Genomic DNA, 27,240 nt, shown 5'->3' with positions numbered 1-27,240 from the left:
ACTGTCTGGGTGCTGGAGGTTCCATCTCAGCCTCCCACACGGGCATCTGCCCCGGCAGTGTTTGTGTCCACGAGGGAGGCACCTTGTGCTGTGGGCATTAGCTTTCTCATGGTAGAAGCAGTATTCCAGGCTCGCTGCTGTGTCATCCTCATGATCAGTCTGTCTTGTTCAATCCTGACTTCCTGGCAGATTCTGCCATTATTCGTACTTGAGGAAAGCAAGAAACCTGTTCATAGGTGTTGAGTAACTTGCTCTAAAGCTAGTTACAGGAGGGGTCACGGTTGAACCCTGTCCAACCCTAGGGCCTGCTTTCCTGACCCCCGCCCTTCACTCACTGTCAGCTATCCTTTATTCTAATTGCAACTCGAAAACTAGTGTTTTCGTTGGTAGTGTGTGGGATACGCTCAAGCGTGGGCTCCTTTGTGCCCTCCAGCCCTCCGCACCTGAGGCTCTTCTGTGTTCTGTCTCTGCTTCTAAGTATCAGGTTGACTTGCTCAAGGTTACTTTTCCTTAAAATATCAGAGTTTTAGAATCTGTTGTGATTTTTGTCAAGTTGCTTTATAATCTTGGTTCTGCACTAGTGATTTTCAACCCTGGCTGCACAGTAAAATCACCTGGAGAGTCATTAGAAACTGCCCTGGCTCACCCGCTGCCCCAGAGATTCCAGTTTCATGGTCTGAGGTGAGATCCTACTTAGGTATCTTTTAAAAGCTCCCAGGAGATTGTGACTGCACCGAGAGTTGTGAATCACTGTGCTACACCATGCAGGTAACCCTACCAGGCTCTTTCAGAGTGATCCGTGACATCCACACTCATTTCTCCCCGTGTCCTGCCTCTAGCCCCCAATTCCAGACCCCAACAACATGCGAGATTTTGTCAGCTACCCGTCAGCGGGCAACGAGCGTCTGCACTGCACCATGAAGCGCACAGAGGACGACCCGGAGGTGGGCGGCCCTTGCTACACACTCTACCTGGAGTACCTGGGCGGGCTCGTGCCCATCCTCAAGGGGCGGCGCATCAGCAAGCTGCGGCCCGAGTTTGTCATCATGGATCCCCGGACAGATAGCAAATCAGGTGGGCCCCCTCCCCAGAGGGACGGGAGACCTTGTTCGCAGGTGTGGCTGCCGAGTGGCATTCCTGACAACGCGTGCCAAGATAATGCCTGTCTGTGAAATGTGAGCCTGGATTCTGGCTGGCATGGGACATCCGTGGAGGTACTCCACTTCCCAAATTCCTATCAAAGTTAGCGATTCTCTAAATGAACTTTCTGATGGGTTTTTAACAGCCTTCTGTAAGGCTTCCTGTGGTTGGGGCTGGGGACAGAGAGAAGAACGATGGCTGCCAGTTGAGGAGAGGCTGGCTCTGGTTCCAGGAGTGACAGATTCTGCTCAGTCACCTGTCAGGTGCTCACTGAGGGCCTTCACGCACTACTGAGACAGCCTGACAGTAGCAGTGAGGGGCTGTCTCCCTGCCAACCCCAGAGTGAATGATAGAATTAAACATCTTCAGCCTCCTCCTCAGCTTCCTGTGGAATCTTGCTCCTGTTCCTCACTAGTCCACCAGCAACTGCTTTTTAGCTGATTACCAAGGGGAATTCCTTCTCATCCAGAAAGATTTGGGCTTCTAAAAACTCTCTCCTTTACTGATCTTCATGACTCCGTTGCCCCCTCGGGGCGCTCACTGCATACCTCTCTCTGCCACGTTCCTGGACCGTGAGCCTCCAGCAGGAAGGGACTTAGTCTTTGTTTGTACCGCATGTGCTTGCCCTGTGTCCTTGGTGAGTGACTTGAGGCCCGCCCACCTGTCCGCAGCCCTGCAGCTCACAGGTGTTACCACCCCCGTCACCACAGCACAGTGAGCGGCACAACCCTGTGCCGGTCGCCTGTCAGGCTGCTCGGATCTCCTGGAGCACACAGTAGTTGAGGTTCTGGGGCTCTGTCTGCCCCCCGAATCCTGGCAATCACCTGACCTTAAAACAGTAGGAGTTGAGCTAGCTTTCTTTTCATTCCTACTTGTTCTGTCCACTTCCCACATCCCATTCACTCTCCTGCCCGTCAGACTGGCCCCTGCCCTTCATGTTCCCTGAAGCTGCGGTGACGTGTGGCATGACTAGTGTCACCGTGCAGTGGTCTTTCCCACGTGGCCTGCTTGCCCGCTCCAGTGTTTGACACGGGTCTGCCTGCCTTTGTTTGCTCGGCATCTGTGGCAGCATTTTGCTGTCAGTGTTACTGTATATAATTGAAAGCAGTAAAACTGTACTTTAAACAGTTGGATATTAGTCAGTTTCTTTGTCTTTTGACTCATGTGATGAACTAGTGCCAAAAGCAGGAGGAGTGAGTGGAAGAATTGGAGAGGGGGAGGTGCAGGAGGGAAGAGGCGAAGCGCAGAGCATGGGAGGGCTGTGGATGTCAGCGTGGAGGAAAACACAGGTTCAGGGGAAGGAAGATGAGCCTCTGATGATTGGAGATGACTGAAGGGGGGATGTGTGAGAGGTCCCGACCCAGAGCACACCATGTCTTCTCACTGATGCCACTGTCCCCAAGGCCCACCATGCGCACAGTGTTACTAAGTTTACACTCGGTGAAATGCTGAAGGGAACTTATGTGACAAGCTTGCTTATGTCGCCACAGGTGCATGAATTTCCGTCTGTAGAGGACATGGGAACAGCGGGCAGGTGGGAGCATGCCACAGGGTGCATGGCTGCAGCCTCCTGCAGGTCGTGATCGCCCAGACCCTGACCTGTCCTCCCAGTGCCCGCCCCTCCTTCAGGTTCACATGTATCAGACCGACTCAACCACTAATAGTTCTGTGGGGAACGAGGTGCTTGATTTTCGTAACTGAAGAATTAAGTCAGGAAACAAAGCAAATCAACAGGATGTATTCAGTGTCCCCTTTGGCCTCAGTCCCCGGGGCCCCTGTGGTGCGAAGCATGCCAGGAGTCTCTGCTTTCCAGGAGTGTAAAATCCCTTTTGGGTGATAAGAAAATTTAACACTTGAAAAGTTCAGTAGAAAAAGTCAAGATTTAAATACATCAAGACAAAAATAGGAGATGTGTCACAAAGCAGAATATGACTAATTGCCAAGTGAAGAGCATGTGTGAACTGGTTCAGAGGAGGAAAGATTCCTGACTTTGAGAAGCCAGGAATTTGTCATTGTGAGAAGCTGCTGATGATCATTCAGGCCTTCACATCCTTGTTTCTCAAAATGTGGTCCATGGGCCACCTTCCTGCAAATCCCCAGGGATGTTTATGTAAATTCAGGTTCCTAAGTCTGCCTGTTAGACTGACTTAGCAGGTTTGGGGTGAAGCCCAGAAATCAGCAACATAACGGGTGCCCCAGGTGGTGGCTGCACTCTGCATTTAGTTTGTGATCCCCTATTGCAGTGTACTCCACACAGCTTAACAAATATGTTCTTCAGAATTATCAGTATGTGTTTTTATAATAGAGAGCATGAGTCCCAGTAATTTTTTTTAAGCAGAACTCGACCAGTTTTCAGAAGGAATGTGGTCAGAGCTTGCTGTGGACTGAATCATGTCCCCGCCTGAATTCACATGTGTGAAGGCCCTTACCCCCCAGTGTGACTGTATTTGGAGGTAGGACATTTAGCAGGTAGTTGAGGTTAAATGAGGTCATAAGGTGGGCTCCTAATCCAATAGGATTGATGGCCTTCTAAGAAGAGGAAAAGGAAGATCTCTCAACCGCCACCCCCCACTCCTCTACCCCCCACCACATGCATACACCAAGGAAAGGGTGTGAGCACATAGCGGGGAGGTGTGCATCTGAGAGCCAGGAACCCAGCAGAGAGTGAGAGAGAGTGAGAGAGAGAGTGTGTGTCTGTCTCCTCTTGGCCGTTTCTCTGGAGAACTCTGACTGACACAGATTTCAATACTGAGAGGTGGGGTGATGTAACAAATATCTAACTGTGTGGAAGCAGCTTTGGAGTCGGGTCCTGGGTAGAGGCTGGGAGAGTGTTAAAGTATGTTAGAAATAGGGGTGGCAGGGCAGTTTCTGGTGAGGACTCGGTTAGAAATGGGGAGCGTTCATTGGAAACTGGAGGGAAGTGATCTGCTATAAAGTGACAACTTGGCTGAGCTGCGCCCGAGTGTTCTGTGGAAGATAAAGCCGGCAGGCCAGTGAGATCAGATGTGTAACTGAGGCGATGCGTGCAGGAGGGGCTGCCTTCTACCTGACTGCCTGTAGTAAAGTGAGGAAGGAGGGAGACTAATTGGAGGAGCAATTGTTAAGCCAAAAGGAACCAGAACTTGAAGATTTGGAAAAATCTCAGCCTGTCTGCACAAGATGAGATAGAAGAAGGTTGTGGAACTTCTTGGACTTGATAGGGTGGGATTTGACCAGCTAGGAACATGCACTATTCTTCAAGAGTAAAAACAACCCAAAGCTCAGAGCTCCTCAGGGCCATTGCCCAATTTCAAGAGGACAGACAGGACAAGACCCCAGCCCAGCAGATCCCTGGGGACCCCTGCCTCAAGCTGTGGGGCTGACATCTGCAGCCCCAGAGGGCCTGGAAGGCAGAGTATTAGACCGAAGAGGATTATTCTCGAGCCTTGAGATCCAGTGGAATTTGCCTTTTAGGTTTGGAACTTTTTTCTTCTTTTCTGTTTTTCCCTTTTGAAATAGGATGTCTGTCTGTCTGATACCTGCCCCACTGCTGTATTGTGGAAGCACATAACTTGTTTGATTTCAAAAGTTCATAGCTGGAAAGGAATTTTTGCCTCTGTGTGAATTGTACCTTGAGTCTTGTCCATCTCTGAGTTAAGTGAGAGTTTGGGACTTGAGGTGCTAGTATTGATGCTGGAATGATGAGCTAAGACTTTTGAGGCTGCTGGGATGAGTGTATTTTGCATGGAAGGAGGACATGATTTGAGGGGGAGCCAGGGTGGAATCTCGTGGACTGGGTTGTATCCCCCCAAATCCAGATGTTGAAGCTATAACCCTCAGTAAGACTATATTTGGAGATGGGGCTTTTAGGGAGTGTGGCTTTCAGGGCCATGACCGGGAAGGTCAAATGAAGCTATAATGGCAGGGTCCTAATCCAATAGGGTTGGTGGCCTTGTAAGAAATGCAGAAATCTCTCTCTCTCCACATGTGCACTGAGGAAAGGCCATGTGAGGACAGTGAGAGGGCGGCCATCTGCCAGCCAGGAAGAGAGCCCTTCCTAGGGTCCGACTGTGCTCGCTCCCTGACCTCGGACCGCTAGCCCCCTGAACATGGGAAAATTCATTTCTGCTGTTGAAGCCTCCCAGTCCATTGTATTTTGTTATGACAGCCTGAGAAGACTAAGATAGAACTTACATTTAAAAGCTATTAAAACTGCACTTAAAGAAGATTTTTTTTTAATTCTAAAAAGGTACCTGATTCAGGCTGCATATTTTGAAGAGCCTTCAACACAGATGAGATAAGCATATCTTGAAAACAGACAGAATTAGGATGTGAAACCCCAGACATTATAGTGAAGCCTTTGGTTCTCAAAGAGCAATCCCCATTTATACAACTTTCTACAACTTGAATGTTTGTTCCAGAATTTCCATGATAAATTGATGACAGAATCTCTAGCACCCCAAGTGTTGGTCTGATATGATCAGTACACTGAATCTCTAGTTGTGCTGAGGACAGGCAGACGATTGGCAGAGCTTACACACTTGTAATCATAACACTGAACAAGCAGGAGTCGAGGTGTGTACTCAGAAAGCAGCTTTCTTTTTGTCACCCCAACCCCACCCTTTTTAGATCCATTCTGTGGGGAGGTCCTCCTTCTCCTAGGTGAGTGGTTTTCATCCCTGGCTTCACCAGGGGGATCACCCTGGGGCTTTAAAAATCATCAGTGCCTCTGCCCCATTTCCCAGGTTTCTGTTGCAGTTGGCCTGGCATGTAGCCAGGTTGCAGGAAAAGACCTCATTTTTTGTTCAGGAAGTATTTATCAAGTCCCAGATTGTGCTGGGCTCTAGGTTTACAGCAGGAGCTGAGACTGGTGACTCTCGTTCGCTCCTGGAGTTAACGTACTAGTTAATAAAATTTAACTTTATTAATTTAACTAATAAAAAATAGTTACAAATGTTTATGCGCCCCCATTCACATGTTGAAATCCTAATACTCAATGGGATGGAATTAGAAGGTGGGGCCTTTATAATCGTGAGATGAGTGCCACATGAAAGAGGCTCCGCAGTATCACTGCCGCCTTCTGCCATTTGAGGACCCAGCAGCCGGAAGTGAGCAGTCTGTAGCCATAAAGAGGGCCACGACAGGGAAGGCGCCCTGGGTTGGCTTCCAGCCTCCAGAACTGCCACACGTGAATCCCTGATGTTTATAAGCCACCCAGGCCATGGTATTTTGTTACGTAGCCTGAACAGACTAAGACATGGCTAAAGGAAAAAAGCAAATGGCATGACATGCAGCAATTGGGAAATCCTGGTACTGATAAGTGGGTCAGGAGTCAAGTGGACATGCATTACTGAATTTCCTCACGAACACATGGAAGCATTCTGTGTGTTTACATGTGTGTTTGAATCATGGCCAAACTTCTTTTGATCCAGGGACTCCTAAATTAAATAATACAAAGCATTGGTCAGGACATGTGAAGTAAGCCTTTTTATTTGAGCAGACTTGGTGCACCACAGTCCAGTTGTTGGATCCACGAGTCAAGCCTTCTGATTTTGGGAGTAGTTTAAGAAGGGGGTGACATAGTGACACAGATTGGGCTTCAGCCAGCCTCCTTCTGAGTAGGCCCTCAGATGTCTACTCCATCTGTTCAGAAACTTAGAGATTAGTTCGCATTAACAAATCAGTCCTTTCAAATGTGAACAGCTCTTTTGAATGATAAAGTCACTCATAAACTATATTAGGAATTTAAATTCCATATGATTGAATGATTCAGCTTTCCTATTACCTGGAGAGGCTCTTGGAGCCTTGAGAGAGTGGGCCTTTAGTCAGCCAGCCAAAGTGAATTGGAAGAATGTGGTACTCCCAGGGCAGGCCCACCAGGCTGCAGAGCAGGGCTGTGGGTAGTGAAGGGGTGTGAGGGGCATGAGGAAGGGCCCAAGGAGAAGGGGATTCGAGGAGGATATCAGACATGACCTTAAGCTGCTCTGCAGTTTTGTGATGGCTCTGCTGCTGTGCACATTGTCCTCGGACTCCTGCCTTCTACCTAGTGGCCAGTTGGCAAAGTTATCAGAGTGGCTTGTATATAGATGCTTCCAGCAGAACCCGAAGCTACCACCGGAAGGCCTACTGCGCTGGCCATCCCCCCAGCTGGGGCTCAAAGCAGGCAAGGCTCCAGGGGTGGGGAGTCGGGGAATAGCCCAGCCTCCACAGGCAGCCTGTGGCTGGGCCGGGAGGCTGTTCGGGCAGGCCTGTCACAGACTTCTGGGGGCGCCTGAAATGACCCAACTGTCAGGCCTCTGGTCCAGAGCAGGCCTGAAACTGACAAGGGCCTTCACAGGTCCTGAGTCAGAGCAGGTTGTTTCAGGAGTTGGGGAGTTAGCGAGCACCTTGCTCAGGGTTCCCAGGGTGCCCGCAAGCCTGTGTGAACCCAGGACCTGTGTTGTGAGGCACAAGAGTGCAGCCGTTTTGTTTTGGTTCCAGCTTTGGACACAGGAAGCAGTGCCAGACTGTTCATTCCAGACACATTAAGATTTCATGCCCACTTTGGTTACAGTAGAAGTGATTGCCTCCTTTTGCTTAGAACATGTAATAGCATAAAAATGTAAAAGGAAAACTATGCTCTGCTCCTTTCTGTTTCAACCTCTAGACTTAGAACAATGGCCTATAGCGTCAGTCTGTCCTATAGTTTCTAAAATGATTGTTGTTAGGGTCTAATTGATGTCACTTCCCTAAAATTTGCTGGTTGGTGTCTTACCAGATGAAATCTATGGAAACAGCTTGATTTCTACCATGATTGACAGCTGCAACTGCTCAGATTCCAGTGACATCGAACTGAGTGACGACTGGGCTGCCAAGAAATCTCCCAAAATCTCCCGAGCTAGCAAATCACCCAAACTCCCAAGGTAATCTCAGTCTTTAGAGGTGTTTCCTTCTCGGTGCCTCTGGAGGTGTGTCGGTTCTCTGCCCACAGCAGCATCCCATTGAAACCAACACCAGGAGAGCACAGCAGGGGACATCCCTGCCTTTCATCTGGAAGATCTGCTGGCAGTAATTACAACTTTCCTTCATTCCTGCCTTCAGAATAGAAAAGGATACCCAGTAGGAAGCTGGCTAACCCCTCAGAAATTCTAGGGGTCAGCACTGTTAGTGGGTAGCATTGGGCAGCCATAGCTTCCTGGCTGAGTTATTTTTCCTTCCAGGTTGAGAAAAGTAAGAAAAATGTTTTACAGTATCTGTAATATGTTGAAGAGAATGTCAAATTAAATGCCTGAAATACTGCAACTGGGAAAACATAGTAAACCAAGAAAAAAAAAAATAGATCCTAAAGGTTTCTCCTAAAGAGCCTCCTCCTTATCTGTGGAAGTTAAAGGGTAAATGAGATCTCTAAGACCCTGCTAAGCCCTAACGTTCCGTGGTGCTGTGCCAAACCAAGGTGTAATTTGTGTACAGATGCTCCCTGCCCGTATCCTCAACATGTAATTCATTGTGCAGCTGATAAACCAGTGTCTTCACCACTCAGTTGAAGATACAGAACATTTCCATCACCCAGAAGGTTCCCTTGAGCCCCTTTGTATCCGACCCCCCACTCCCTAGAGTGATCACTCGGCCAGCTGCTGTCCCTAGGGTGTTGTTTTGCTCATTCATGGTGTCAGACAACATGTCCTCCTTTTTATTTGGCTGTTCTGCTCAACATAATGACTTTGAGATTCATTCATGTTGTTGTATGTATCGGTAGTTTGTTTTTCTTTTTAACTCTATGGAATTCCACTGTAATGCATGTACTACAATTTGTTTATCCCATTTACTAATTAATTTATATTTGAAAACTTCCAGTTTGAATGTATGAATAAAAACCATTGTAGACATTCTGTACAAGACTTTTTTTGGGGCATACGCACTCGTTTATCTCAGGTATGTACGTAGGAGACAGGAGTGCAAGGGCTTCTATGTACACATCTGTTTAACTTTATTGGCAGGGCCCTGGGTACACATAAATGTTTAATGTTATTGGAAAGTGCCACACTGTCGTCCAAGGTCCCTGTACCATGTGGATTCCCACCAACAGTGCATGAAAGTTCTAGTTGTTTACATTCTCACCTGCTGTTGTAACTTTTTAAAAATAATTTTATCCGTTCTGGGGAGTGTGTAGTGGTATCTCAGTGTTTTTAATCCTAATGTTTCAAATGATTCATGAAGCTAAGTAGTTTTTTATATGTTTATTGGCCCTTTGGATATCTTCCTTTGTGATGTGTCTGTTCAGGTCTTTTGCCCATTTTTTACTGACTTGTTCTTGTCTTACTGAGTTATAAGTTTCTTTATGTATTCTAGCTATGAGTTCATTGGCAGATATGTAAATTGCCATATATGTCTAATACTTATGAATTTCTTCTTTTGTGATTAGTGCTTTTATTATCCTATTTAGGAAATCTTTGTCTCCATTAAGGTCAAAAAGACAGTCTTCTATTCTCTTCCAGAAGCTTTATAGTTTCAGCTTTCACACTTAGATCTCAGATTTTTACACCTCAGATTAACTTTTGTGTATGGTATAAGTTAGGGATAAACATTCATTGTCTCATAGATATCCAGTTGTTCTAGTCATCTGATTTATTTCATTTATTTTCTAAGCTTATTAAAATTACGCATGGAATTATGAGTTTTCCTACACTTCTGCAGTATTTCAGCTTTTCCCATTACTTAAGCAGAGAGGATGTTCAACACATAACATCCAGTCCTTCACCATGAAGTCCTCTTGAACTTCCTGGACCTCGCGGTCTCCGGAGCTGATCCTCCTTCCTTCCGCCCTGCCCTGCATTGAATCCCCTTTCACGCAGCAGCCAAGTAACTGTCCTCGTGCAGAGCTTTAGCCAGCTGAGTCCCCTGTCCTCCCAGACCTTGGGAGCCCTACGTATCTCATCAAGCCCTCAAACAGTGTATGTGAGGTTTAATGCTTTTCTTTCTTAGAATGCCATCGACCTTGCCATATTTATTTTTATGATGAATATTGGGTACAGTTTGGGGTGGACTGGCATGAAACATGTATGTCGCCTTGTACCAAAGAACTGACTCTCCCCACCTGCCATTTTCCCCAGGACTAATTTTGCCAGCCCTTGGCAGAAAGCATGTGGACATTTCTAAACTTACTGTTAGTCAGAGGAAAGTGGAAAAGTAAAGTCTCTAAGTTCCTTACAAATAGTCTCTTGATCTAATCTCACTATATTTTTTAATATATGTTATTCAGTAAACAATTCTGTCCTTCTTTCCTCATGTTCATAAGGCAAAAACAGGCAGGAAGGACTTGGGTAAATTAAGGGGCCTGGCCCCGGAGAATACAGCATCCGCAGACCACCAGAAAGTGCGGGGTACCGGGCTGTGGGCACCCTGGGACAGGGGCAGCTTGGGCCTCCCCACAGGCGTCTGACCCTCCTGGCCATGTCTCCACAGAATCAACATTGAGGCTCGGAAGTCTCCCAAGCTGTCCCGGGCCGCGCAGGAGATATCCAGGTCTCCTCGGTTGCCGATGCGCAAGCCCTCCATTGGCTCGCCCAGCCTGACGCGAAGAGAGTTTCCCTTTGAAGACATCACTCAGGTAGGGCCAGGCCTGCCGCCTAGGGGGGCTCCGCTGCACTTCTCTCCCCTCCTGGGTGTGTGCTTGATGCTGGCTGAACCCCCGGTGTGCCAGACACAGAGTTCCTAGCCAGAGCCCCGTTCGCCTCCTCCCCGCCCCTCCGCAAGTGTAACCCATTGCCAGGTGAACCTGCGCATAGGTACCTCTGCTTGGGACTATCCACACTCCCCACGTCCACCACCCTCCAGCCACCCTGATCCTTCGGTGACTCCAGTATCCACGGGAGCCCATCTCTGGTTGAAGCCCCACAGTCTGACCCTGTCTGTCTTCCCTCCTGGTGCCCGTGATGCTCCCACTACCCCCAGAGGCCACAGCCTCCCTGCTGACCAGCCTCTCCCCGCCTTTGTGCCTTTGCTCTGCCTGGGTCACTGAGGGCAGTGGGCTCACCTGCTCCATGTCCTCTCCCTTGTTTCTGCCTTCATGCTTCCAGACACAGCTTTACCTGTACTGGGAAGGCTTCCTTCTCTGGCTCAGCCACAGTAATCCCAAGCGTCTTACTGATAATTCCCTAGACATTTCTCAGTGACTCTTTGTATGCAAATCTACAAGCTTTGTCTCCTCCGTTAGGTTATAAGCTCTTTGAGGAGCCGTATTTTATTCATCTTTATTTTTGTCCTTGCATGTGCACGTGCACACACACACACACACACACACAGTGATAACTAAGGTTTTTAAAAAATTTAATTGAATAAGAAAATAGATAACTGGGTAGTTTCAGGACATACAGGTATCAATGGAGCTCATGTTTCCAGGAGAAATATCAAAGATAAAAAATGACAGCCAGGCACCTACTTTTAGTTCAGTGACTGGGGGAAAGGAGAGGTAAAAAAAATGTACCCAAATCACTTTTGTGGCCTTTTTAACATACACACATGTGGACAAACTGGGACACATCTGCCACTCACTCTCACCCCGAGACTCACAGCTCTGTGAGCCGCTGCTGAAATCAGGTTCTGACAATGTTCTTATTAGCTTCTGGTCTTAACAGTGGTATAATCATATTCAGAATGAATATTTCTGGCAGTACCCATCTATGGCTTTTTAAGGACAGTGTTAATGTACTTGCTTCTTAAGTGATCAGTAGAAAATATGGAAATAGATTGTGATTTTTCTTCCTTTTTTTTCCCACAGCACAACTATCTTGCTCAGGTCACGTCTAATATCTGGGGAACCAAATTTAAGATTGTGGGCTTGGCTGCTTTCCTGCCAACCAACCTTGGTGCAGGTAAAAATCATGTCCTGTTCTTTGCCCTCTATCCCAGTTGGAACTCAGACTGAAAAGATAATTTCAACTTCGGTGGCCAAGCAGAAAATGAATTCATATGACACCAAAAGAATAGCATGTATTTTACCTCCCAAAAGACTGTTATAGCCACTGTGATTTCACAGAAATTAGAATCATCACTCAAATTGGATTTTTGCCAGTGATGCCTTAATTTTTTTATCTAAGCCCTGACTTCTGAAAATGACAGAGATAGCCAAGCTCTTTGTCAGCGTGCTTGCTCATTGGTTTCTGGTTGATTTGATTTCTGGCTTTTCCCTGAGGGGCAGATACTCGTGCTGGTGTCTTCAGGTTCTCGAGTCAAAAGAAACTGAAGAAAATTGAGGAGAAAACATTAAAGATGATAGTTTGGCTACTTCTTTGGCTGACTGTTAGTACAGTTCTTAGTGGTAAATCTGCATAGATCTCATTCCTAAGTACCAGACAAGTTCCTGATGAGAAGTTTGAGACACTGAGGAGACTGGAACCCAGGAGTTCAGAGCTGGGCCAAAACCCAGAATTTTCATTCTCTTCTGTACTGAGTGGTGCTACTCTATCATGTTTACTCAGGGACAGTGATGGAGTAAATGACTGAAGGGCCATTTCAAAGCAGCTTCATCCTGATGGGCACATCCCTGTGTAGGCTAAGAAGTTGTGTTGACCCCCACCTTGCAAGGCCGCCTACTTACTTAACATGCACAGATCTCTGGAAGGCCAGCTTGGTTGGGGGAGGCTTCACCTGTGCTTGGGACCCCATCTTGAATGTGCTGTGTAACCTACAAAAGTGATTTTTAAAAATTTCTGAATCTGCCTATTAGAGTTGTCTCAGACACAGATCCTTTAAAATAAATGATTCTTGCAAAGCAGAAGGTGAAAAGACCTATTGCTATATGTGCGTCTTCAGACGTGCACCTTAACTGTGCTGCATCTGGATTTTTCATTTTGAGTTTTCTCAGCTCAAAGAAAAAGAAGAATAAAGTTAAACATAAAACTGACTTAGGAAATAACTATAGACTGTGTACATGATGCAAAGAGATCTCTTACAGCATTTTCAACCACCCGGAAACCCTCTGCTGACCACAAAAGCCTGTTCCTCAGTAATTGAGCAGCACCCTACCAATGTGTAGGTGGTTCTAATAACCACTGTGTGGGTGTCACAACTGTCTCCACATCAGGAAGCTGAGAACTTAGCCAACTGCCTATAGTAAACATCGAAAAGAAGAGGGGAATCGGAATTTACCTAATGGCTCTTTTCATTCTGCCTTTATTTCTTGGACGTTGAGTAGATCCACAATAAGTCAACTAGGATAGGACCTAAGGATGTAGGCACTGAGTGCCCTTGAGGCTCGTGCTGCTCCAGCGTGAGGAGTCCGAGTGGGCAAGACAAAAGCTTTCTGAATGTTGGCGGTGCATTATTGTCCTGGTGATGATCTAGTTAAAAAGAGTGGTTTAGCTATTTCTGTTCATTGTCAAGCTAAGTGAATTTCCCACTTGATTTTTTTACAAGAAATTAATTCTTGTATTTTGGAAGGTTTGTGACATATGGCACCCTATTAAATAGTCTTTGACACTCTCTCTAGTGGATACAAAAAGTGAGTGCTGTTGGATTGTTTATATTGGGTAATTGGATAATTATATTGGATAATTTGTTTCCTTCCATTAGAATGATCTGGCCCATGAAGTTTAAAAAAATTTTTTGTTTCTTAATTTTTAAGGTATGGAATAAATTCAAAATCCAAAAAATTTAAGGCCATACACAGTAAAAATCACTCTTATCCTCTCCCCTTAGCCACATAGCCTTTTCTTTCCCTGGAGAAAACTAATGTCATTTTTTAATCCCTCCTGAGATTTAGAAATTTTATTTCTGTCATTCTGAACAACAAAGAATAGCACTTTAACATGTTGATTCTTAAGCTATATAGCACCATCCAGAACTTTCAGGCCAAAATTCATATTCTCTTTTGTGGGCAGGAGCGACAAACACATGAATAAGACGCGTAATGACTGCTGGGTTGGAAAGGCATGTTGGCACATGCCGACCCAAGCAGCAGCCTGACGGAGGTGCCTCAGGAAAGAAGGCTTCCTGTGCTGTGCGAAAGCTGGCCCATCAGCTGCCGGGTCTTCGAGGGGGCAGCTGTGGAGACAGACTCTGGCTTATCTTAACAAAAAATAAAAATGACACAAGGACCTCTATATGCCTCACAGGAAGGAGTATTAAACTTAAAAGAAAGCCAATAGAGCAGTTTCACCCTGGTTTTAACTTCCTGTGAAACCTAAATTCAGATTCATTATTTTTAACTTATTTTCTCTCTAAATATTTCAGTTGCCCTCTAGGCTTTCTCTTAAATGCCACGTTTAATCAGATTAAATCTTAGCATTTAAAGAAACCATGTGGATGTTCCCTATAAATCTCTATCCTGATTATGAAATTAAAATTGCAAGCCAGCAGATAAGAATCCAGTCCTGAATAAAGGCAGCATTTTATTCCTACTTGATCCACATCACTCTTTATCTCATAGTTGCCTTCAGATAGCACCTTGATTGCCCAGATTGCCCTGAGCCTAGCACTCTGGTTATCACAACTGTTTTCACTAAATTATCCTTCTGATTGCAGATGAGTTTTTTAGACTTATTTTAAGACTAAGATAGGTTTTTAACATTTGAAATGTGTGGTTCTGTAGATAAAACATTGACAAAGTGGCTGAGCTAAACTGAAAATTGAATCCAAACTGTGTCTGGGGTGGTCCATCGTGTGCCAGGGAGAGGGGAAGAGGTTACTCTCAGACCCTCAGCCCTGCCTGTGCAGATCTTCTGACAGCAGGGACACTGTAGCCTCATTTTTCTTCCTGTGACTTTCTTGGCACCTCTGCTCTTCTCAGGGGTGTCTCTGTTAACTGCGCTTTCCCCCTCCCCACCAGTAATCTATAAAACCAGCCTCCTGCATCTCCAGCCGCGGCAGATGACCATCTATCTCCCAGAGGTTCGGAAGATTTCCATGGACTATGTGAATTTACCTGTCTTCAACCCAAATGTTTTCAGTGAAGATGAAGATGATTTACCAGGTGTGTTCCCACATATCATTTGGTTTGTCATGAGGCCTCTCAGAGAGTTCTGCAGGGGGACAGGGAGGTAAGTAGTTGAGGATTATAGCATGTCACATGCCTGCTGCCTCTCTTTGGGAAAGGTACAACTCCCTCAGTAAGGTTGGTAGGTGTGGTGGCATGTCACAGGAGAAGGGTCGCATATGGTCACTGGTCTGCAGAGAAGGAAAGCTCCAGAGCAAGGACAGTTAAGGTGGTCATGACACCTGGTGTTCACAAGAGTGCTTCTGTCGTCTTGTTTTATCCTAGCAGTAATCTTCTTAGCCATGTGCCTGGATAAAGAGAACTTATAAGTACTAATGGGGACGCAATAAAACCAGAACTGAAACCCAGTCACTCTGACCCTAGGCTAGCCATTGTCCTTTCAGTCCCTGCTTAGGAGATGGCATCGCTCAGATGCCCCTGTGGCACCCGCAGCCCGTCTCCACCAACCTGCCTCGTCTCCAGGACAGAGTGCCTTGACTTTTGAACATCTCTCTCCCAACATGCAATGTGTGATCCAGTGCATAAATGCCTGGTCTGAGTCAAAGGTAAAATCGGGTACAAGTTTTTAAAATCCCAGTTTATAAATTTTCAAATATCTGCAGCATCTTAATTTAAGTGTTTCTCTAGTGGGGTATCCTCTTTTGATTAATAGATTTTAGAAAGACTTCAAATTAATCTGCCAATTATTTGTATGTAACTATTCTCAAGAAAGTCCGCCTGCAATTTTATAAATACGAAGACTCTTCTTCTTACAGCCCAGCAAGTCTGAAAGGCCCTGGTCTCTGAACCAGAGGAGAGGGCCACTTCACTGCTGAATTTGGCCGTTGTGGCACAGAGAGGCTCCCTCTGGTCCTTGCCACGGAGCAGGGAAGGATGTGCAGCCTGGTCCCTGTTCTGCACTTGAGGAATGTTGTTTACCTCCTCTTGGCCCAATTTTACCTGTAGAGTTATTTGTACTGGACTTCTGGCTGTAGCAGTCTTTGGTTCTCTGATGTACATCTCTTCCATGGGTGAAGCAGATGTTCTGGACTAACTTGGCACTGTGGGTGAGGTTTTGCAACCACATAAACCTGGGATTTGATGGAGCCTCACAGCTGAGCTTTATATAGTGCATCCCCTGCTATTTCAGCGTCCTTGGGTTTAGCAGTGTCTTTTGCAGTTAGTTCCCTTTCACACCCCCCATTCTCCCAGCAGGTGACTAATAGAGCTCTCACTAATGCTCAGCTGTTGCTTTTGTGTCCTTATTGTTTGTGGTTCCCTGGGAGGGGAGAGAATATTTTGTCTCAGGGCTCACACTTAATGCTGGTGACGCAGCAGAGACTCTTCTTTGGCGGGGAAGACCCCTGCCTGCAGTATTCCAAATAGGTAAGACCTCTCTCTAAACAGGAATAACAGAAAACTTGAAACAGGACCCAGATTCCTACAGCCAGGAGATAGTTACCTTTCACTAGAGAACCGTAGAGAAGGGTAGTGTTACAGGCACGAAGGGTACCTTAGCCTTGGACAAACTAGCTGGCTTCATTGGGTAGTTCTGGTGAAAGCTTACCCAGCCTTTACAGTTAGCCTGTTAAGTCCTATTTCCTGCTTTCGTACCAGCTGCTGCACGGCACTTAAATAGGCCCAGATAAGCAAATTTGCCAGTGCTCTATGGGCACTTTAGACAGTGCAATACAGAGCAGTGGCTCTGAGCATCTGCATGGGATCTGTAGATCATTGCTGAAATGTGTGCTCCGTTCAATTCCTGCTGTGTACAAACAGGATATATTTACAGGGTTTTGTGTATTGTGGCTCTACCATACATATTGTTTGAAATGCTAAAAGTAGCAAATTTGCTGGATGATTCTATTCATAGGTTTATCTGGTACATTTTACATGGTTCTATTTATAGTTCTATTAATTTATGTGCAAAATTCAAATACACATCTGCTGCATGATACTTCTCACATTAACCAAAACATAACTGTGGATAAACATTCATGGAAGCCTTGGCATTATGAGTCTGTAGTGGAATTTCATGCTGTACCATTGCCCTCTTGCATGAAAGAGTGAGCTTTTTTATTAATATCATGAGTAAACAGCATTTTTAAGAATCAAATTAAGTATTTGGTACACGGAACCAAATTCAGAAGGTTGGTAAGTGTGTTGAAAAGTTTTGACAGTTCCCTTAGCTAGTGGGACCACACACTGCAGAACCCAATTGCCTGTGTCCTAGAAAATTAGAGAAATTTCATATAACTTGTGTGAATGGTTCAGCTTTTCACCAGTAAGCACATCTCCATCTACAGCAGATGCATTCTGTAGGCAAAAGAAGTGGGTGAGTTGAGATGTATTTATTTTGACCCGGTTTCATGACACTGTTTTGTAAGCAGTTGGTTTCTCTTATTTCCTGACAGTGACGGGAGCCTCTGGTGTACCTGAGAACAACCCCCCTTGTACCGTGAACATCCCCATCGCACCCATCCACAGCTCTGCTCAAGCTATGTCCCCCACGCAGAGCATAGGACTGGTGCAGTCTCTGCTGGCCAATCAGAACGTGCAGCTGGATGTCCTGACTAATCAGACGACGGCAGTGGGGACAGCTGAGCACGCAAGTGACAATGCCACCCAGTACCCAATCTCCAACCGCTACTCCAGCCCTGGACAGGTGATCTTCGGGGGTGTGGAGATGGGCCGCATCATCCCGACACCCCCGCAGTTGTCCCTGCCACCGCCCTCACAGGGGGCCATCCAGCTGTCGGTGGTGGACCATGGAGACCGGGACCACGACCATCTGCAGAAATCAGCCAAGGCCCTGCGGCCAGTGCCGCAGCTGGCTGCCGAGGGGGACGCCGTGGTGTTCAGTGCCCCTCAGGAGGTCCAGGTGGCAAAGATGAACCCCCCACCGCCCTACCCAGGAACCATCCCTGCCGCCCCCACCACCGCGGCACCCCCACCCCCGCTGCCTCCCCCACAACCCCCAGTGGATGTGTGCCTGAAGAAGGGCGACTTCTCACTGTACCCCACGGCGGCGCACTTCCAGACACCCCTGGGCTACGAGAGGATCACCACCTTCGACAGCAGCGGCAACGTGGAGGAGGTGTGCCGGCCCCGGACCCGGATGCTCTGCGCCCAGAACACCTACACCCTCCCCGGCCCCGGCAGCTCAGCCACCCTGAGGCTCACTGCCACTGAGAAGAAGGTCCCCCAGCCCTGCACCAGTGCGACCCTGAACCGCCTGACCATCCCGCGCTACTCCATCCCCACGGGGGACCCTCCCCCATACCCCGACATCGCAGGCCCTCTGGCCTCCTGCCGGGGCACAGCGCAGAGGCCCGACAGCCTCATCCACGCCACGCTGCGCAGGAACAACCGCGAGGTGGCACTCAAGGCAGCGCAGCTGGCCGAGTCCCCGCGCACCCTGCCGCAGCACCCGGCCAAGCCGAAGGGCGCGGCACCGTTCCCCGCGCGGCCCCCGACCGCGCTGTACACCTGCAGCCAGTGTAGCGGCGGCGCAGCGGGCCGGCAGGAGCCGGGTGCGGGGGGCGCGCAAGCCAGCGCCTCCCCGCTGGCCTCCCAGTCGTCCTACAGCCTCCTGAGCCCGCCCGACGGCGCTCGCGAGCGCGCCGACTACGTCAACTCGGCCTTCACCGAGGACGAGGCGCTGGCCCAGCACTGCCAGGTGGAGAAGCCCCTGAGGCACCCTGCGCTTGGCGAAGCTGCTGTGCCTGCGAAACGGCTACCCCCGTACCAGTGGGACCCTGTGCTCGGGGAGGACGTCTGGGTTCCTCAGGAAAGGACAGCACAGCCTGCAGTGCCCAACCCCCTGAAACTGCCCACTCTGATGGTCGGGCAGAGCCAGCAGCACCTGGATGTGTCCCGAGTGCCCTTCGTCTCCCCCAAACCTCCCTCCAGCCCTACTGCCACTTTCCAAACAGGCTATGGGATGGGAGTGCCCTACCCTGGATCCAGCTATAACACCCCCCCTTTGCCGGGAGTGCAGGCTCCCTGCACCCCAAAGGACGCCCTGTCCCCAACACAGTTTGCACAACAGGAGTCCGCCGTGGTTCTTCAGCCGGCCTACCCGCCCAGCCTCTCCTACTGTACCTTGCCCCCCATGTACCCAGGAAGCAGCACCTGCTCGAGTTTACAGCTGCCACCTATCGCCTTGCACCCCTGGAATTCCTACAGCGCGTGCCCGCCCGTGCAGAACCCCCAGAGCACTCTCCCTGCCAAGGCACACTTGGTGGTGGAGAAGCCCCTCGTGTCCCCGCCGCCCACCGACCTGCAAAGCCACCTGGGTACAGAGGTGATGGTAGAGACTGCAGACAACTTCCAGGAAGTCCTCTCCCTGACGGAAAGCCCAGTCCCCCAGCGGACAGAGAAATTCGGGAAGAAGAACCGGAAGCGCCTGGACAGCAGAGCGGAGGAAGGGAATGTTCAGGCCATCACTGAGGGCAAAGTGAAGAAAGAGGCTCGGACTCTGAGTGACTTCAATTCCCTGATCTCCAGCCCCCGCCTGGGGAGAGAGAAGAAGAAAGTGAAGAGTCAGAAAGACCAGCTCAAGTCCAAGAAGCTGAGTAAGACGAGTGAGTTCCAGGACAGCTCGGAGAGCGAGCCAGAACTGTTCATCAGCGGGGACGAGCTGATGAATCAGAGCCAGGGCAGCAAGAAGGGCTGGAAGAGCAAGAGGAACCTGCGCACCGCCAGTGAGCTGGAGGAGTTCAAGTGCCGGAAAGCCAGCGAGAAGGAGGACGGACGGCTGGGCAGCCAAGGCTTCGTGTATGTCATGGCCAACAAGCAGCCGCTGTGGAATGAGGCCACGCAGGTGTACCAGCTGGACTTTGGGGGGCGGGTGACCCAGGAGTCGGCAAAGAACTTCCAGATCGAGCTGGAGGGGCGGCAGGTGAGAGCATGCCCCTGGGCATGGCCAGGATCACTACTTTCTCATCTTGACAGGTCCCTGTGGGTTTTTAAAAACCCAGTGAAGTGTATCAGTGCCGTGGTGTCTGGGAACATTCTTCGAAAGGCCAAATGGGAAAATGTGGAAATCAGTGATACCTCCTCTGGGGGGCTGGTCGGGGTTGTAGTCTGTAGTATGCCTATGGCTGGCTTTCATTTTTTCCCATCAAAGTAACACATGTACTGATTTTTTTAAGTCAAATGATTACAGGAGGCCCATGAGGAAAACCAGCAGGCCCCTTCCCAGCCCCTGTCCACTCCCAAAACCTGCTTTCGCAGAGGCATATTCTCCCGACTGTTTGCTTTTTTGGTATTTGACACCGTATTTGTAAGGAACACATGGTCCTACTTCTACTCACTGGTTTTCAGTTAGGGGCATCATGTGCTGACTTCTTCCCAAGTTACATGAGGGTTGATTTTCTTCTCCCCCACCCCCATCAGTGCACACATGAGCTTCCCCTTCCCCTCTTCTCAGTTAAATCAGTACTCACTGGTTACCTCGTTATGCCAATTAATACCATTTCGCAGCTGAGCCATGTATTAGGGCTTCATTACATTTACTTTTTTTAGCCTATAGTTTTTTCCCTAGACAATAATCACCCAGTTTTTGTTTGTTTATCTGCTTATTTCTCTGTGGATTTGCTATTAAGTCACTCCTGGGTTTGCTGGCAAAGTTTAAGTCTCCTCTTGGTACAGTTCAACACACTGGGTAATCTGTCAGTTCTTCCTGCCCCTGTGGGGTATGGCTGCTCTTGGCCCTGCTGCATGGCTATTCTGGGACTACCTTTATCTACCATCCCGGGAATTTCCTTTCCTGTTTAAATCTCATTTTCATTAATTCACTCTCAAAAAATATTTATGGAGCATCTTCCTTATGCCTGAGCTGAGAGTTGGCAAACAGTGGCCTGAGGACCAGTCTGGCCTGCTGCTGCTTTTTATAAATAAAGTTTTATTGGAACACAGCCACACCCATATACTTAAGTATTATCTGTGGCTGCTTTTGCCCTGCAGCAGCAGAATTAAGTAGCTATGTTAAAGGACAAGTGACTACAAGCCTTAAATACTCATTATCAGCCCTTTACAGAGATTTTGCCAACTGCTGCTCCAAGCGCTAAAATAATATCAGTGAGGGAAACAGAGAAAGTTCCTGTCCTCATGGAGTTCACAAAAATGAAAGAAAGACCATTAACAAATACATACAATACGATGTGGTCACAGTACTGAAATGATAGAGGGGAGCAGGCTGGGGAGGTGGAGCTTGATGGAAAAGAGGTGTCCTGTGTTTCTCCCTCTCTGAGCAGAGATATTTGACAATTATAGTTGAAGTTTCCCTTAAGCATCTTTTAGCCTGTAGAGCATCTTTCTCCTTTTCTTTCTCCTTTCTGTGTCCTTGGTGAGGAAGCGTCTTCATTTGCCCTCTGGAGCTTTTCATGCTGTGAATGTCGCTCCTTGTCTCCTCACTACACTATTTAACTCGTCCCTCTGTTCCTTTGTTCCTTTGTTCCCAACAGACTCATAGTTGGATCAAGAGCATAGCTTGATCATAGTCCTTTTGTCGGCAAATCTCTCTCCAAGACAGTGTGGTCTGCTTCCCTCCAGAGCTGCTCAGACCTGGTTGCCCTGTTTCCACCTTGTCTTCCTGTAATGTCTTTGCTTCACCACCCCCTCCTCCCCCCAGGTGATGCAGTTTGGAAGGATCGATGGCAATGCGTACATTCTGGACTTCCAGTACCCCTTCTCAGCTGTGCAGGCCTTCGCAGTCGCCCTGGCCAATGTGACTCAGCGCCTGAAATGAAGAGGCCAGATGGGGAGGAGAAAGAGAGGCAAAGGAGCCCTTTCCAAGAGGTCTGATTGGAGATACCAGGGGAGCCCTCACGGGCTCCGGTGCCTGGAGATCAGAAGACAAGAGCCAAACTGGGAAAGTCTGTCCGGCCCAGGAGAGGGCATTGATCTGTAATCCTTGTCATTCATTTGGACTTTTATTATCCTTTATTGTCTTTCTTTCTTCTTTCTTTGTAAACAAAAACAAAATGCAGGAGAGTGGTATTTGGGAGGTAAGGGTGCAAGGCACCTGGTGTTCTAGGAAGTGTGATCGATAACGTCCGTCTGGGCTTGCAGTGTCTGCTACTGGGTCAAGGGGCCCTTCAGAAGGAAGATGGACCGACTGCCTCATGGCCCGCAGTTCTTTCATACCAGGGAGTAGGTGTTATTTTCATTCTACACAACATCCAACTTTTATTACTCCTCCAATATCACCACTAGTGTAAAAAACTTCTTTAAAAGACAACCAAAAATCCTGAAGGTACAGGTTCTCTTGGGGAGGAAAATGTTTAATTCATACATACTATGTTACTCTCCCAAAGGTGACTTGATTAATGAAGGGTATTTTGGCAAATGCACTGTGTTTGACTAATAAAAGTAGGCTTTTGATGGGGGTGCTATTACCATGTGTGAAGACGCCCTGCTCCCGTTGAAGTCGGGGAGGGCTGCTGGGGAGGAGGCCCTCCTGCACATGTGCTTGCGGGGGTCGTGCAGTATGACTTGAAATAGTCCAAGGGCTATGCTCCTCTGCAGGGGGATGTTTACATTGAAGAATCCACTAGTTTTGTAACATGTCCAAATTCCATAGGTTCAGTGTGACTGCCTTCAGGAGAAGGTACAAGCCAAGAGTGGGACGACCCCAGAGTGTGGTGGGTGGCGCGTTTCTCACCCAGTGCAGTGGTAAGTCACTGGATACCCACCCACTTGCTGAGAAGCAGCCTTTATTCCCTCCCCCCTTCTATTGTTTAATCTGGGAAATGTTGATAGTGGACATTATCTTTCCCGTTAGATGCCAGTGTTCTACACTTTCTCTTCCCAATGCTGATGATACCAATTTGAAAACACTCCTTTCCTCTTCTCGGCTACATCAAAATTCAGTTGATTAGAGATGTTTTCCAATAGATTAGAAATGTAACCCAAAATTTTTAAACATTTGCCAGGGTATTCAAAGAGAGTTATCATCCTACATAATTCTTTGACAAAAGCCCCACAGTCTTCTCTAGGAAAAAAAGTTGTTTATTAATTGTATAGACTGTTTACTGAGGAGATAAGCCACTGGGAAAACATTATTTAAATTGTAGTACTTACGGTAGTTGGTTGACTACTCTATATAAATTGCAGGAAAAAAAAAAGCCACTAAGAGGATCTTTTCCCACCTCCCCTCGTGCGGTGCCACCTTGTCGGGCAGTATGCAGTCCTGGTGACCAGACCCAGCTCGTTTCTTTCTTTCTTTCTTTCTTTCTTTCTTTATATCTCTGATGTTGCTTAGGGCAGGAGCACAATAACTGGCTACTGGCTTAGGGTCCAAAATTCGGATTTTGTTTGAGAACAGACAAGTGGAAGATAATTGCAGAAAAGTATTTTCAAAATATGTATTTTTAAAATTTCCTGTTTGGGTTTAAAAATTAGAAAAGAATCTGGCCCCTTCCTTTGCCAGAGCAAGACGATGTCACTCACCATTCTTTCTAGACCCCAAAGAAACACAGTGTTTTTAAATATGATGAAAGACATCTCCCAAACCAGAGTTTCCCATTTTATATTTTAAAATATTGAACCTGATTCTTTGGTGGGTAAATTCTTCCAGAAAGAATTTAGCAATGCATTCAGATTTATGTAAGTCTTTTATATGAGTTTCTGTAGCTTGATGTGATGTTTCCATGCTTACTTTTAGTTGTGCAATAATGGTTATGGCCTATTTCTAAAATAATTTAAATGCAATTCCTTTGTTTTATTGTCCAAGAGGTAATTATTTATCTTGCTTTAATACTATTCTTAGGAATTATTTTGTTACTATGTGCTGGTGAGTTATGCCCATTTTATTATTTATTTAGAAAAATAGTATGTTTGTAACGACTTATTTGGTAGCAGTATGTTTTGCCGCAAGAAATAAAGAGAATATGACAGGAGGTTTTTTTGCTGGACAATTTGTAACTTTTTCTGATTGGGAAAAAAATTCCTAGTAATCCTTTAAAAATAATTCTTTTTTTGCATTTTGTGGTATTGATTATATACAAAGAAGAAGATTTGAGATAGCATATCCTAAAATAATATTACCCCTTTTGAAAATTTTATTTTTAATCAAAAATAAAAGGTGATATGAAATGAAGAGGGCAGGCTTATTAGGAGAGGAGCCAAGCAAGGGATTACTAGTAATCAGCTTCAGTTGTTACAGTTCTGATTGGTTTTTGAGATATAAAGACCGTAAAAGGGTACATTTTAGAATTTTTTAGAGTAAGAATAAATATAGGTGGAAATAGTTGGAATAAAAACTACAAATAAATGTGTGAAGAAAAAGTGAGTATTTGAAACAAATCATCAACTAGCTAAATTTAGCTCACTCCCCCAAAGGCCTTTTCTCCTGTGGAGGGAGACAAACGCTGCAGTCTCGGCTGTTTTACATTCTGGGGCGTGGCCTCTGAGGGAGCTGCCCTGCCCGCCTCCACTCATCCCGCCCACAGGAGGGCTGGGGGCGGGGCCCCTCGGCCCAGGGCTCTTCTGCAGAAGTCGGCGGGAGTTGTAATGAGGTCTTTTAAGTTAATGGTGATGGTTTTACTTATTCTAAAAATTGTTTTCATTCAGTCAGTCCCAATCTATTAAACGCTAATAAAGTCAGCAGAATTCTTTAAACAGCAGAATTCTAGGTACTTCATGTTTATTAATAGCAATTTATGAGTATTAAGATACCTTATTGTATCTCTAAACTTAAAAACATTAGTCCACTAGTCAACTAATTAAAGAATCCATGCTTTTTTGAGGGAAGTGGTATATTAATGAGGCATAAACCCAATTTTAAATTTGTTTTAACTCTAACCTCATCAAACCAAAGGCATAGATTGGTGTACAGTATACCCATTGAATGTATGTCCAAAGAAAAATTGGTACCAAGGAAGCAAGAAAATGTCAAAGCTCTTAATGACAGTAGAAGTCAAGATTTTGCAGATTAGTACTTTATCCAAACACATACGTCCATGATGTCATAGCAGAAAGTCAGGGGGACCCAGGTTCAAGCCTGCTCTTCCAAAGAGTTGGAGGAGGTCCTTGGGCCTATTCTTACCCATCTATAAAATGAAAGAGGTGGCCTGGTTAATCATCTAAACTCCTGTCCCACTCTAGCAGCCTGAGGGCTCAAAATGTGACAGCTTCTTCATTCCATATTACAAACTTGGAAGGTATGTTTCAAGATACTACCTTTTTGTAAAGAAGTATTTTCCTATGGTAATGAGCTATCATCTACTGAATGTAAACCAGTGCATTTAAAATCGTATCTTTAGCAGGTTCACCTTTAGAAGCAAATGCATTTGGAATCATCTTTGTTTTTATTAAATTACACAAAAGCACCATTTCCAGGTAAGACAGAAGGGCTTCCCCAGGCGCGTGCCCTGCTCGGTGGACACCCTTGAGAACAGCCCTAAAATAAGTCACCACTTACCCCAAAGACTGTAGAGTGGGTTGAAAAAAGAACAAAGGAATATCTGCCTAGATTGGCTTGAATTTTGGGGTGTGCTCTGCAGTGTCACACCTTCAAGTTCAAAAGATTTCTTGAAAAGGAACCCCTTTGTGTCCCTGCGGGGGCAATCTATCTCTTGGCCAAGTCAGTGGTTATGAACAAAGTTGAGACAAAATGTGTCAAAAACGTTGAGTTCCTGGGATTTGGTAACAGCACACAACTCAAAACTCTTCACCATTTGTATTATCCACGGCTGATAAAATTCTGAAGGGTTGTGGCTTATTTTGTTTTTGTTTCTTTGGCTTCGTGCAATTTTATTGTAACTTTACTTGTACCTATATTTTCTGTTTACAAGTTCTTTTAAAGGGGAGGGGAGGGTTCTAAGATCTTGTTGTTTATTGTAGATAATTTTTTTTCATGTTGTAGAAAAGCATGGGTTATGCGTTTGACTGAAAAAGGCACTGTATTATTTACCAAAGGGGTATTGTTTTTGCATTTGTTTATAAATGCATTATTTTGGTACTGTAAATTTGGACATAATTTCTGAGTTTATTACTACTGGCATTTTCTTTTTTTCTTTTTCTTTTTTAATTGGAAGTGCACAATGCAGGTGCACAGGTCCCAGACCAAACCAGACCACCAGCATGTTCTTGTCCAAACCTTGGGAATGGCGCGCGCCACTCTGCACGCCTCAGTCTCTCTAATGTTGGTTTGTTTGTTTTTCAACTCAGCATCCAACTATGTGTTACTTTCCAAGCAAGATCTGTTCAGATTCCCAGTTGCATTCTAACGAGCTCACCCTTATTTGCCTCTCTTCTTCTGTATTTTGTGTATTAGATTGTGCAGGAGGTATTCTAGAAGGCATTAATGGTTTGCATTCAAAATGATGTGGTTTGTCTAAATTATTTTCTGTCTTTATTATTGAGAAGGATTAAGCTCCTTATTTTTTTCTTGATGATTTCAAGTTGTAAGAGTTGTCCAGCTATTGCTTAATAAAATTTTGCAGATCAAAAACCGGTTTGTGTACAGAATTCAGGTGTCGGAATGAGTCCTTTGAGAAGAAAGCACTCCTCGCTGTCAAATGACCCAATGTTCTCCAGCTGCTTCTCTGATCACTGGGGTACTTCCAGTAGTTACTGGACACCCTGAGATCCTTATCGCCATTGTTCTTTTTTTGGAAGGGGAAGAAATGTTTGTTTTCAACCAGGTCTCTTTGCTACTTGCAAAAGAGGTTATGCTGTCTTCTTGATGAGCTGGTTTGAGTTCATGTTTGTTTCTGCTTTTTCTTGTTTTTTTAAAGAGGACCCCATTCACGATGTATCATCTGTCATAGCACCTACAAGATTAGAGGTGCTAAATACATGACACCTTTGTTACTTCGAAGGAGACATAATAAAGATTTTGAGCAATTCCATTGTAAGTGCTGATATAACTGTCAATGGCTGTTATGACTAATGAGTCTTGGTGCTGTTCTGTGCTCTGCCCTGGAGTCTCTGTGACCATGGGAGGGAGGCAGAGATTTGGGCATCACAGGAGGCTCATCTGTAGATACTGGGGTTCACATGCACATTTACAGAACCCCCTTTTGGTTTTTTCAGAGGTAAAAATAGACATGTGATCACTTAGGTTTTAGGAGACAACCAAAAACCACTGTGAACGCTAACAAATTCTAATCGTGCATTAAGTTTTAAGACAATCAGGACTATAAATCTGTGCTTTACAC

General features: G+C 46.3%; 1 protein-coding gene across 4 annotated transcripts in view; it reads left to right on the top strand.

Moving 5' to 3' along the window:
- Window positions 1-26,531, top strand: part of TULP4 (TUB like protein 4) — a 251,074-nt gene extending 224,543 nt beyond the window's left edge. For all 4 annotated transcript variants that reach the window (XM_036886749.2, XM_036886750.2, XM_057489071.1 and 1 more), the window contains 7 exons: window positions 840-1,074; window positions 7,877-8,021; window positions 10,561-10,705; window positions 11,876-11,969; window positions 14,924-15,067; window positions 17,485-19,973; window positions 21,708-26,531. In XM_036886749.2, the coding sequence (XP_036742644.1) occupies window positions 840-1,074; window positions 7,877-8,021; window positions 10,561-10,705; window positions 11,876-11,969; window positions 14,924-15,067; window positions 17,485-19,973; window positions 21,708-21,824 (3,369 nt within the window). In that variant the 3' untranslated portion in view covers window positions 21,825-26,531. The remainder of the gene's footprint in view (window positions 1-839; window positions 1,075-7,876; window positions 8,022-10,560; window positions 10,706-11,875; window positions 11,970-14,923; window positions 15,068-17,484; window positions 19,974-21,707) is intronic.
- Window positions 26,532-27,240: the final 709 nt, after the last annotated feature.

Source organism: Manis pentadactyla, chromosome 12 (genome assembly GCF_030020395.1).
Source record: "Manis pentadactyla isolate mManPen7 chromosome 12, mManPen7.hap1, whole genome shotgun sequence".
Classification (NCBI taxonomy): Eukaryota; Metazoa; Chordata; class Mammalia; order Pholidota; family Manidae; genus Manis; species Manis pentadactyla.
This window is presented reverse-complemented; position numbering and strand designations above follow the sequence as displayed.